Here is a 13,622-nt window from a genome sequence, read left to right on the forward strand (position 1 = left end):
CCTAAATTAGCTCCTAAATTTTATGGACCCTTCAAGGTTTTGCGGCGGATTGGTACGATTGCATACCAGCTGGATCTGCCAGAGCACAGTAGGATCCATGATGTTTTCCACATTTCCTTGCTCAAGCCGTTTAAGGGTATTCCTCCTGACAGAGTTCCCCCCTTACCACCCTTGAAAGAAGGCAAACTCATTCCCCAACCTCGGGCTCTTGTTCGCTCCAAAATCAATCGGGGTGTTCTTGAAGTCCTGGTGGAATGGGCCAGCTTACCATCAGCCGAAGCTACCTGGATCCTTTTGACTGAGTTTCAAGACACATATCCTGGTTTCGAGCTTGAGAACAAGCTCTTAGTCCAGGAGGGGAGTAATGATGTGGACGCTTTTATTGGGAAGAAATATCACTGCCGGCAGCAACAGTAAAGGGTGCAAGATTTGTTGATTCTCATCTTATCTAATTCTAGCTAGATACAGTTCTATCTTATCTGTTCAGTATTCTTATCTTATCTGTTTCCAGTAGTATGGATTAGTAGGGAGTCTTATCTGTTCAGTGTTCTTATCTTATCAGTTCAGTAGTATAGATTAGTAGGGAGTCTTCCTAGTCAGTAAGGAGTCTTCCTAAAAGTAGGACTCTTATCTTCTTGTAATCTCCTATTTAAGGAGCTGATGATATTCAATAAAGGCATCGAAATTTTCAGTCAAGAAAGAGCAGAGGAGGGTTGGTGATCTCTTGGACAAATCACCATTAAGGCACCAAGATAGGTTCCTCAAGAAAAGGGAGGAACAAGGGAAAACAGGAGGTTTTCCCCGTGGACCGACCCGTGACGAGATCCTATTCACGGGCCCTTAGCAGTCAGATCCAAGAGGACCAAGACATGCTTTATGGTTGAGGGATGCCACCTGATTGTGTAGCTCATTTGCCTACCTAAAAAGGAAAAAGGAAGCATGCTTTATATTAAAAGCCATTTCACCTACCTCTGCTAAACACAATGTATGGTGGTGCCTGATGTGTTAGCATTCCTTTTGGTTTGTCAAGTCATGGTTAGCATATTGAAAACAGTTCTATTGTTTTTAGGGTTCTTGATGCTCATTTGCAACTGCATATTTTATGTTTCTAATTGTAGTGAGCTTTTCAATTGCAAACATCTAGGACATTGATTTTTTTTTTTTTTTTTTTAATTTCTAAACCGGGTTCAACAAATGACTTCATATTTGTTAAAAATTTCTAAACCGAGTTCAACAAATGACTTCATATTTGTTACTTTCATTGCCTTGAAAATGATTTGTGGAATGCATCCTTATAGCAGTGGTCTTCAACTTTCTTTTTCTCCTTCAAATAGAGAAGTCTTTGCCTACAATGACCTTACGCATATTTCCAATATCAATGAAAAAAATGTTCCTATTATCGGTTGTAGCTTTGAAGTGCATCAGAAGTTGCGTATGTTTATCTAAACATTTGCTACATGAACATACACCTCTTATCCATCAATCCTTCTTCAAACACTACCATTGCCAACACTGTTCCTTCAGAATCTCTGTTCTTATCCAGTATTGTTTTCCTGTTCCAAGCTTTTTATTTTTGAAAGTTAAAAGGAAAAAAAAATTATTAAAATAAAAAAAAGAGAAGACCGATTACAATCACCATCCAGGTGTTAAGATAACACCCACCGAACAAACAACAAAAACATAATTCAATAGCACAACCATAAGGGAAAGAAAGAATGCCACCCCGAACAACACATCTTAAACATCTTCTTCAAACATTTTTTCTTGTCCATCTCTTTCCTCATTCCACACCTCTTCTCCTTCCCCAACAACGATCTTCTTCAAGCTCTCTTCCCTCTTGCTTTTCTCAAATGCTTCGAAAGCCCTTCTAGCAAACTCCTCTCTGCCCCAAAAAAAACAGACCTAAGCTCTTGCCCACCTTTACATCCCCATCAACCAAACACTCAATCTCCACTTCCCACCCTTGTTACTTGCACTGGCTGATGATGACACAGACAAGGGCATCTATTTAATATTCTGTGTGTGTGTGTGTTGTGGGAAGGGGATGTCTGCTAAAGTTCCATTTTATGTGCTTTGCTAATTAAGGTGATAACAATACTTTTTTACTAGAATGATGAGGGGTGGGTGGAAACCATCATATCCATAGAACATGGTAATCAATTATATCTATATCTATATACATATATAGATTAGAGGAGAAGTTGAACTCACAACTTGTTTGTTGCTGTATTTGAGTTTATGCAGCTCATACTTGTATACACCTTCAATTGATGCTATATTCTGTTATAATGCTTTGTTCTTCTTTAGTTAAAACTAAATGATTAGTTTTTATAGACATTGTAAATTCCTTATGAGGAGTTTTTATTGAATGAGCAGGATGCACAACCTCGCACAGTTATTGCACTTTGGAAAGCTAAGATTGAGGAACCAAAAATTAATCAACTTGATCCTTCGGTGATAATCTTTGACAAGTCAACTAGTAAGCTCTTTGATGATACCTTTGGACTTTTTTTTTTCCATTTCCATATGATGTATAAATATTTTGAACTATAATTCTATTTGTGACTAGATATTGGCAAACTGCATTACATCCATGTTTTGTGTCATAGATAAATTAAGAATGTATTTATTAATTAATTTTTTTTTAATTGTGGTTAGAATATGTTTATGTTTTTTTCCCTATTTGGTTGTGGGAGGGGTTTGCAATTTCCCCAGGGGTGAAAAAGTGAACATCCTTCAGTTTGCAGATGATACCTTATGCTTTATTGATGCTTCTCTTGTATAGTTGGAAAATCTGCTTGGGATTCTCAGTTGGTTTGAAGTAGTCACAGGTTTGAAAGTCAACCATAATGAAAGTCAAATCATCCCAATGGGTGAAATCCCTAACCTCGAAGATTGTGCTAATGTTTTGGCTAGTTAGGTGGATCAGCTCCGGTAAGGTACCTGGGCCTTCCATTGGGGACTAAATGTTCCTCCTTTGCCATATGGGATCCAATAATTGAAAGATTGTAAAAGAAATTATCCTCGTGGAAGGCTAAGTATCTCTTCTTTGGTGGTAGAATGACCCTTCTAGAAAGTACTCTCTCCAACCTTCCTACCTACTTTCTTTCTCTTTTCCCTATCCGAAATAAAGTGGCTAGAAAAATAGAGACTCTCCAGAAAAACTTTTTGTGGAGGGGTTGGGAGGAAAAAAGGAAAATCCACCTTGTGAATTGGAACCAAATTTGCCTTCCTAAGGAACAAGGGGGTCTAGGTTTGAGAAGAATTAAGGTAACAAATTCAGCACTGCTTTGCAAATGGATATGGAGATTTGCCACTGAAAGGAGAGCTTGGTGGAGAAGCCTAATTGCATCTAAATTTAGGGTTGAGTGGGGAAACTGGAGAACTAACCCCCCCATCTAACTGGAGTTATTCTTTATGGAAAAGTATCATGATGGTTTTTCCCTTGTTTGATGGGGGAATTAACTTCAAAGTCGGAAAAGGGGATAAAATCAAATTTTGGAAAGATCATTGGTGTCTGAATCATTCCTTGGCTGATGAATTCCCTCTTATCTTCCAATGTGCCTCCAACCAGAATGCCTCGGTTGCTGAAACTTACACAGTTTTGGGCAATGAAGTGATTTGGGCTCCTCAATTTAGAAGATATCTTTTTGATTGGGAAATTCAAGAAGCTTCAAAACTGTTGGAGACTCTACAGGCTCAAATCATTGACCACAGTCAGGATGATCAGTGGAGTTGGATCTGGTCCAAAGCGGGTGTTTTCTCAGTTAAATCAATGGCTAGTAAACTTTGTAGTAGAGTGGCAGTGGGGGATTTCCTTGCTAAACAGATTTGGAACTCAGTCTGCCCTTCTAAAGTTAACTTTCTAGTCTAGACAATGGCATTAGACAAATGTTTGTCCAGAACCAATCTTGAGAGAAGAGGATTGCAGATCCTGGATAAGTCCTGTGTCCTTTGTGGTGATCATCAGGAATCAACGAATCATATATGCATTCATTGCCCGTTTGCTGCTCAGGTGTGGTATCATTTCTTGAAGGCGGTGGGGATTTGTTGGGTCATGCCTAAATCGGTTAAGGAATTACTATATTGCTGGAAGATTAGTAAATTGAAGAAAAGGGGGAAATTGGTTTGGATCACTATCTTGTCAGCTGTGATTTGGGCCATTTGGTCTGAGAGAAACAACAAAATTTTTAATCAAAGAGTGAGAGGATCCGAGGCTATAGTTCAGCTAGCTGTTGGTAAACTGCTCTCTTGGATTTCAGTCACCCCAGAATTCAGACACACAAATATAACTCATTTATTGAGAAATCAGTTAATTTGGTGCTTGTAATAGGGGTCCATCAGGCCTGCCTGTTTGTTGGCAGGTTCTGTTTTGTACTTTTATGAGTTTGTTCTAATAAATTTATCTTACCTTTTCAAAACAAAAAAAAAAAAATGCTTTGCATATCTATAATGTTACTATTAAAATGTTGAAAAGGAATGAAACCATGGAAGAAATCAAATTCTTGCAAATCCCATGACCAATGCAATTTCATAATTTCTGGTGATTTGGATTTTGGTTGATTTGAGTTTTTTTAAAAGTTATTTTCTAATTTGTTGCTATTAAGTTAATAGAGTAAGTTCAAAATAGGTGATAGAACTAGAGAAAGTAGACTAAGATGGTTTGGCCATCTAATACCAGTAAAAAAAACAATTTATTACAAGTTGAAGGAGCTACAAGGGCTAGGGGCAGACCAAAAAGGACATGGGTTGAAGTAGTAATTAGATGATTTGTGCGCTCATAATTTGACAGTTGATATGGCATTAAATAGAAAGGAATGATGCAACAGGATTCGTGTAGCTGACAACATTTAATTGGGATTAGATGACAATTTAAAATAATATAATATAATATAATATAATTTTTATATATACTATCAAAAGAATTTTACTTTTTTTATATCTTAGGTTTTTCTTGTGGGACATGGTTTGCTGGTGGTATATTAAATAGAAATAAGGCCAAAAGGCCTTTACCAAATGTTGGTTCCAGTTATCTAGGGTCTTGGGATGAGTGGACTGGATACAGACCTAAACTTTGGCTCGTCTCCCCCCCGCTCTCAGAATTGAACTCATGCTCTCATGCTTTTCAGCCCAAGATTTTACCAATTATACCAAACAATGATCCCTATAAAATGGAAATAAGGCACACAACAAAAAATGTAAGTGGTGAAAAGGTTCTTTTAAGTTTTCTTTCAATCAGTTGCAAGTTGAAGGGGCTAGAAGGGTTAGGAGCAAACCAAAAAGGACATTGTCTGAAGTGGTAAGAAATTATTTCTTTTTGAGAAGAGGTAAGGTAAATTGTATTAATTATCATCAATATGTGTAACTGTACAATGAGGTAAGGTAAATTGTATTAATGAAGAACTCTAATTTATTTGAGGAAGGAATCGGTTACAACTTGGGAAATGGGGAACGAATTAAATTTGGAAAGACTCTTGGTGTTCTGAAGTGTGTTTGAAAGATGCCTTCCCTCTCTTGTATCAAATTTCTGTAAATCAGGATTCCTCGGTGGCTGAGAATTTCAATGTGGATGGTAACTCTTTCAGTTGGAACCTAACTTGTAGGAGACGTCTCTTTGACTGGGAAATTGAGGAGTATGCAAATCTGTTGGGCCTGCTCCATAACCAGAGGATTGACCCAAACATGGAGGATGCTTGGACATGGAAATGGGAACCTGATGGCAGGTTCTCTGTAAAGTCTATGTTCAGTAAGTTGATAAGTTCAGGTCAGGGAAACTTTCCGGCTAGGCAGATTTGGAACTCAATCAGTCCTTCTAAAGTGAAGTTTTTGCTCTGGACAATGGCTTTAAATAAATGTCTATCCAAAATTAATCTAGTGAAACGTGGCATACAAATTTTGGACATGTCATGTGGCTTGTGTGGAGGGGCAGTAGAAACTACTGAACATCTTGCCTTACATTGCCCAGTCTCGAATTATATTTGGAGGCATTTTCTTCAAGCTTTGGAAATCAGCTGGGTAATGCCAAATTCTGTGAAGGATCTGCTGTTGTGTTGGCATATTGATGGTCTCAGCAAGAAAGGTACCTTGATTTGGAAGACTATCCCGGCTGCTGTGCTTTGGACTATCTGGATTGAAAGAAAAAACAGCATTTTTCAGGGCAAAGCTAAATCTCCAGAGGAAATGGTGCAGAAAGCTGTGGGTAAACTTCTGTCCTGGGTGTCGGCAATGGCTCAGAACTGGATGTATCTGTAATTTGTGGTGGCTCTAGGCAGCCTCTAATGGCCTAGGCTCCTTTGTACTGGCTATTGATTTAATAAAATCCTTACCTTTTCCAAAAAAAAAAAAGACTGTATTTTACACAAGATTTCAGATTTCCCCAAAAAAGTTAACAGCCAAAAAAGAGGAGAGATTACTGCCATTTGGAAAATGGAGAGATTGATAACTGTTGTCTTGGAGCCTCCACTACACCATTGTTCACTTTCTCCAGCAGATTACTCTTCTGTTCAAGGATTCTTGAGTTTCTTTCCAACCAAACTAACCACAAAACAGCCAAGGGAAACAGGATTTAAGTGCTCGCAATTTAACAATAGATATTGCATTAAACTGAAAGGAATGGTGAAACAGGATTCAAATAGCTGACCCCATATAGTTGGGGTACGGTTTTGACGATGACTACGACAACAACGATGATTAGTGGTGTGTTGGTATGGAGTTTCCACAAACAAGGGGTACATCAAATAGTTAGGTTGCACTCTTTCTGTGTAAAAACAGTTGCTGTAATTCCCTATTCTAACCTATCAAGCCTAACTTTTTAATGTTAGGACTATTAGCATCAATATCTTAAATTTAGAAGAGATCTTTCTTTGTTGACTAGTCAAAGAGGCCAATACAACTAGTCATCACTTTACTGCATCAGTAACATTGGGTGAAGCAGCAGTCATGCCACTTTTATTCACCCTATTGTTCTGGGGTCAAAACTTGCCCATTTTTCATGGTATTGGTGTCATTTAGGGCTGCAACTTTGGCTGGCTTTGGGTTGAGCATTTTTAAAATTTAAATGGTACCACCCCAAGGGCCCAGGGGTTTGATAAAGTGTAAATTCTTCAAGTTGGGTATCCAACTTGCATCCCTAGTGACATTAAGTTGGTTATCTATCCAACGAGACCAAGATCTTGTACCTGTGATGCGTTTTGAGCAAGTTACGACCATTTTAACTAAATAGGCGTGTGCAACAGAATAGAAAGTTTTATACCTTAAGTTGCATTTTTTGTTCTAGTTTTAGTAAGATTAGCATTGAACATTAGCGATCAAGAGCCCATATTTAAGTGTTTTTATGGGCTATACATTGATTTGTTTTTGTTCTAAAGCAATTAGGAGTTATTTCAGGTCAATTTAATCCAAATTGGAATTTCTAAAGGGAGATACAAGCCAACATTTCTTTTTTGATGAGTAAAAGTTTGGTTTAGTGAATTTTAGTTGTTGCTAATTATCTCTGCCTCTCTTCAACTTTTTAATTCAAACCGCTTATTCTTATCATTTTTGGCAAACAGATATAACTATACCCTACGTATTTCCTTTTAGGAATAATAATCTGCTTTGACTCTTTTTTATTAATAGATGTATGGATAATTGGGATAATGGTATTGGACCTTTATACAACATCTCCATTAATTATTTCTACGAATTATTTCCTTTTTCTTTTGTCTTGTGTTGTTGGTAGCATAATTTCTGATCTTTAATATCTGGCTTAGCCTAGTATCCTAATCTGTTGTGTTTTGCTTAACGTTTAATATAGTTTCTTTTCATATTAGATGGAGGTGGATATTTTGGCATACACTTGATTATAATTGAAAAAACAATATATATTTCAGTTCAGCAATAACAACTACAAACACACACACAAACTAGTATTGTAGCATCTTATGCTTCTAAGTTGTAATTGCTGAAGTAGCAGAGAACACGATGGCATATTTGATCAGTGTTTGGGATTAATATGCCATTGTGTTCTCTGCTACTTCAGCAATTACAACCTAGAAGCATAAGATGCTACAATACTGGTTTGTGTGTGTGTGGTTGTTATTGCTGATATATATATATATATATATTTTTTTCAATTATAATCAAGTGTATGCCAAAATATCCACCTCCATCTAATATGAAAAGAAACTATATTAAGCATTAAGCAAAACACAACAGATTAGGATAGGCTAAGCCAGATATTAAAGATCAGAAATTATGCTACCAACAACACAAGACAAAAGGAAAAGGAAATAATTCGTAGAAATAATTAATGGAAATGTTGTATAAAGGTCCAATGCCATTATCCCAATTATCCATACATCTATGAATAAAAAAGAGTCAAAGCAGATTATTATTCCTAAAAGGGAAATACGTAGGGTATGGTTATATCTGTTTGCCAAAAATGATAAGAATAAGTGGTTTTAATTATAGTCAGTTCATTACATTTTGATTGACAATTTGTTTGGTTGGGCTTAAATTCAACCCAACATTCTCCTGTAACAGATTTTGGACTATAGCATATCTAGTCCAGAAATTTCTTGCAGGAGACTTTCAAGTTTTAGAGATTCAGTTTCAAATTCCTGGGTGGAGCCAAATGGATTTTATACTATTAAGATGTGCTGGTTTGCCACTTGGTTACAACACTGTTGTCCACTATTAAGAAGCTGGTTTCCCACCTGTTACAGCACTATTAAGATGTGCTAGTTTGCCACTTGGTTGCAGCACTGTTGTCCACTATTAAGAAGCTGGTTTGGCACCTGTTACAGCACTATTAAGATATGTTGGGGACAGATGTGCTGGTTTGGTAACAACACTATTATCCATTATTAAGATGCTGGTTTGCCACCTATTACAACATTATTAAAATGTGTTGGGGACAGATGTGCTAGTTTGCCACCTGCAACAACACATAGTGCCATGTGGTTACAGCACTATTATCCATTATTAAGATGTGGGTCTTATCCGCTATTACAACACAGGATGTGGATCTCATCCACCTTAAAAGGATAGAATTTTGTCCCAAATATTCCACGGTGCTCTGATAACCATTATTTGCAATATATGGGTAGATTTGTAGAGAAATCATACAATGAATTGATTTGAAGTCTATAATCAGTCCTGATTTAGATTAATATACAACAGAGAGCTTTAAACTCTACATTGGTTTTCATAGGGATTGGAACCAATAGTTCTAAACAAAGGGAAAGATAACTCTCCCAAATGGAACCATAAGGTCCAAGGAAAGCTGAGTCCTCCCAAAGCGGAACTGTTGAGTCCAAGGAAGACCAGCTAAGGCTATCAAAATGGTAGAACAATAAGGTCCAAAGAAAGTTGAGCCCTCCCAAAGTGGAACTATTAAATCCAAGAAAGACCAACTGATGATCAAAATAGTAGATTTCTTGGTAAAGAAGAGAGAGAGAAACAATGAAGAAAAAAAAACTAAAGGAAAGCAGTTTACTTGAGTTAGCTTCAAAGAAAAGTGACGCCCCAAACTTGTCTTATTTGGTAGAAGCAAAAAAAAAAAAAAAAGCAGAAACAAGAATTTATGATCCCAAGAGAATGATTCATATTTGAATCACATGATTTATTTGATAGGGACTAAGGTCAAGCCTTATCTCCTAGATAAGAAGATAAGGCTTGAGGGGGCCAGATTTGATAGTTGGCCCACTTCACATAAATTTAAAATTTAAATTATTTTGGTTATGGGGGGAGTTAAGCAACCACCCCATGTATGAAGAGTGGGGAGGTTGCTCTAACCTCCCTATCCATAATCGCCTCCTTTATAAAAGGGAGAGAGGAGAGGAAAAAATGGGCGACGGATAGAGAAAGAAAGGAGAAAAGAGAGAAGAGAGAGAATAAGAGAGAAAATAGAAGAGAGAACTGCAATTCTGCTAATTGAAGAGGATAAATACATAGGTACCAGATTTTTTTTTTTCTTTTGGTCTCTTATCTTCTATCCCTTTAAGCTTTATCTACTCTCAATCCTTATCTCTTTCTCTCTCTAGAGTTCTATTAGAACTCTAAATCTTATCTCTATCTAGAGTTCTATTAGAGTTCTCTCTCTCACTCTTTCTTTGATTGGTTGTATTATATCTAGTGGATTTTGCTCACCTCAAAGAACAGAATTCTCGGTGGGTTTCTCAGTTTGTTACAATAGATTAAAAATAAAAACTAGTACCTCGGACCCGCTGTCCTGTTCGCTGGATTTTATCCACCTCAAAAGAATAGAATTCTCAATGGATTGCCTAGTAATACAACAGATTAAAAAAAAGAAAACAAAGGTTCATACTTGGGACCCACTGTTATTAATGAGCTGCCAAGTGTTTCAACAAGTATATTGATGCCTGTAAACAAAACCAATAAAAGTCAATATTTAGAATACCATATTCGGTGGGTCTCATCCACCTCAAAAGAATACCATCGGTGGATCATCCACTGTTATAAAGATACACATGATTCTATTTTAATGGGTCCCACCCATAGGATCTAATGATCAGAAATTAATAATTGGGGGACCCACTGTCACACTCGGTGGATCTTATCCACCTCAAAAGAAGGTCAACAATGGACTATCCACTGTTACGACAAGTTAGATTGTTCTGATTTGGTGGGTCCCACCCATTATAAAAAAATGGGAGCTTAATAACAAGAATTCAATGCTCTAGTGGGCTATATCCACTGTCATAACAGGTGTTAAATAACTTGATTTGGTGGGGGCCCATTCAGCATAGTAGGTCCCACTTAAAATATTCAAGTGGGCCATGTCCACTATCAAATCAACATAGTGGGTCCCACTTGCAGCGGGGCTCACTGTTAAAATATTCAAGTTTAAAATGTCAAAGTGGGCCACACTCACTTTCAAATCAACATAGTGGGGCTCACTGTTAAAATATTCAAGTTTAAAACATTAAGGTGGGCCACTCCTACTATCAAGTCATCATAGTGGGTCCCATCCATCAGCGGGGCTCACTGTTAAAATAATTAAGTTTAAAATATCAAAGTGGGTCATGTCCACTATCAGATTTGTGTAGTGGGTCCCATTTTTTAGCGGGGTCCACTGTTAAAATATTTATGTAGGCCATGCCCACCATTAAATCTGCATAGTGAGTCCCACTTTTTACCGATTAACGGACCCACTATTAAGACGTATAAGTTTAAAATACATAAGTACCCAATAGTGTGTGGGTCCCATGACCTATCTACCAAATGGGGGGCCTGCTCATGGGTATAACCCACTAAGAGTTCAAGTTGGTGGGCGTGCTTATACCTGTTACTGGGTTTAACCCTTACATAGTAACTCTTTCACATAATATCAAAATCAAAGGGTATTTTCTCTAAGGAATATAATGAAGGGGTTTTAGCAGACATGGTGTGTACTTATACACTCTGAATAGGGAAACCCTAATTCTACTCGAGTTCTTTTTTTGTGAATTGTGATAAAAAAAATCAGTAACAGTAAAAATTTATTAAAATCAATTAAAGTACAAAAAAGTAAAAGAATGGTTAGCCTCAACTACCCTCAATGTGATTGAATACACTTGCCAACTCCTTTTGAATCTTACAATAGATTACCCCAAAACATTTGTACCCTGTTTGCCCCTTGCCAAGCCATTGTATCGATTAGTCCATTTGCTGATCTGCATGTTCAAATGAATCTTGCATTTACTTCAGCTGCCAATTTCTCAATCTCCTTCAATTGATACTGTTGAGTTGATCTGGTTTGTTTTTATTTAGTTAGGAAGTTGTTGGGCTTTAGGTCCATTAGTTTATGTTTTTTTAAGTTGTGATTGTTCAACTTTTAGTAGCTGCCCTACTAAGGGCATCCTTGTAGTATCTCATCTTTTTAAGTTAAGTATAAATATAATGAGAGAGGGGCGGCTAGGGTTAATTTCATAATCCTGGTTAACTTCCTACTCTCTTATTCTTCTCCTTTCTTCTCTACTGCTGAAATCTTCATCTTCCCCCTCTTTCCTTCACAAGAAACTCGACTAGATCTGCAATTAGTGATCTCTACTTGGTATCAGAGCAGGCCAAAGGTTCCTTGAAGTTGTTCTCTCATGCAGCCCTAGATCGGCCGAATGCATGGTGATTTAAGAGGTTGATCGAAGCTCTCAGGTAAGCCCAGTTTTTGGATTTTTTTGGTGGATCTATGTGCCCTGTAGCTGGTCTAGGGTTTCTCATCAAAATCAGGAAAAACTGGAGAAAGGGGAAGAGTCATGTTTTTGTTGGACTCTTCAATTTTGACCTAGGAAGTGGCGCGCCCTAAATTTTTAGGGTTCCTTGGAGTTTTTTGTAAGGGGTGATTCAAGTCCTGCTTGATTTGGAGGCTTCTAGAGAGGGCGGCTGCCTCTTCTCTCTCTTCTCCCGTCCCACAGAAAATGAATCTTTTGTGGGAAAAAGTCTAGGACACCAAAAAGGTGTTGTTGGTTCCAAAAGGTGTTTTGTTTGATCTTGTTGCAAATTTCAATTATTTTCTTTACATTTTTTGAGAAGCATGGAGGGCCACGGAGTTGAAAATAAGCCCGGGAGTGAAATGAGACTAGTGGGAGGAGGTGCTAGAGACCCTTTTGGGGCTGGGACCATTACTACAGTTAGGTTGGATGGTGCAAATTACTTAGAATGGTCACAATCTGCAAAGATGGCCATTGGTGCTTGTGGGAAATTAGGGTATATCACTGGTGAAGAGGTGAAACCCAAAACTAGCAACTCCCGGTGGGTACAGGAGAATTATATGGTGATGACTTAGTTGTGTAATTCCATGTTGCCACATATAAGTAAAAATTTTTTATGGGCAAATACAGCTAAGGAAATATGGGATGGGGTTGCAGAAACCTATTCATAGAGGGAGAATGTTGCTAGGGCTTATCAATTGAGAAATCAGATTATTGCTACAAGGCAGGGAGATAGATCTGTTGCAGCCTATTTTTTCAGTCCTTAAAACCCTGTGGCAGGAGATTGACCATTTAGAGGCATTTGCTTGGGAAACCACTAAGGATGCAACTACCTATCAGAAACATCTAGAGAAGTATAGGGTGTTTGAATTCCTTGTTGGCCTTAATCCTGAGTATGATATTGCACGACAATACCTTCTTTCTAGGGACAGTGTTACTCTCTCCCTAGCATATGCCTTTGTGTTAGGGGAGGAGTGCAGGAGAGATGTGATGATGAAAAACCATATTTCTGATCAGTCTGCCATGGTAAGTGTTGTGAAACCTAAACAAAGTGGTAGTGACATCAAGAAGGAAGATAAAAGAGATATGATCTGTGACTACTGTAAGAAGCCTAAACATACAAGAGATACTTGTTGGAAGCTTCACCCACATCTTGTGCTGACTAGATTGAAAAATAAGAAGGGAAATGCGCACATGGCAGTTACTGGTGACATTCCGGCCCCTCCTACTACAGCTGCTCTAGAGTCTGTTGCAGCTGCTGCAGTAAGGGCCGAACTTGAGAGGTATGGGCTACTTCTAAACCAGCGGGATACAACCAATTCCAGTTCAGCCGCAAGCGGACAACAAGGTATAGGTGGCACTGGTGGAGTCCACTCTACTTCCTTTGCTCACACAGGTAGTTCACACGTCACTGCAAATTATGTTTCCACT

The 13,622-nt window shown here is 37.9% G+C and overlaps 1 protein-coding gene across 1 annotated transcript in view; it reads left to right on the forward strand.

Annotated features, from left to right (window-relative positions):
• The window catches only part of LOC104600879 (putative E3 ubiquitin-protein ligase XBAT35), a 38,445-nt gene that overhangs the window by 15,842 nt on the left and 8,981 nt on the right, over window positions 1-13,622 (forward strand). Inside the window, exon 7 of the mRNA XM_010264025.3 lies at window positions 2,377-2,479. Within this exon, the coding sequence (XP_010262327.1) occupies window positions 2,377-2,479 (103 nt within the window). The remainder of the gene's footprint in view (window positions 1-2,376; window positions 2,480-13,622) is intronic.

The sequence above is a fragment of the Nelumbo nucifera genome, chromosome 3 (genome assembly GCF_055504915.1).
Source record: "Nelumbo nucifera cultivar China Antique chromosome 3, China Antique-T2T, whole genome shotgun sequence".
NCBI classification, from domain to species: domain Eukaryota; kingdom Viridiplantae; phylum Streptophyta; class Magnoliopsida; order Proteales; family Nelumbonaceae; genus Nelumbo; species Nelumbo nucifera.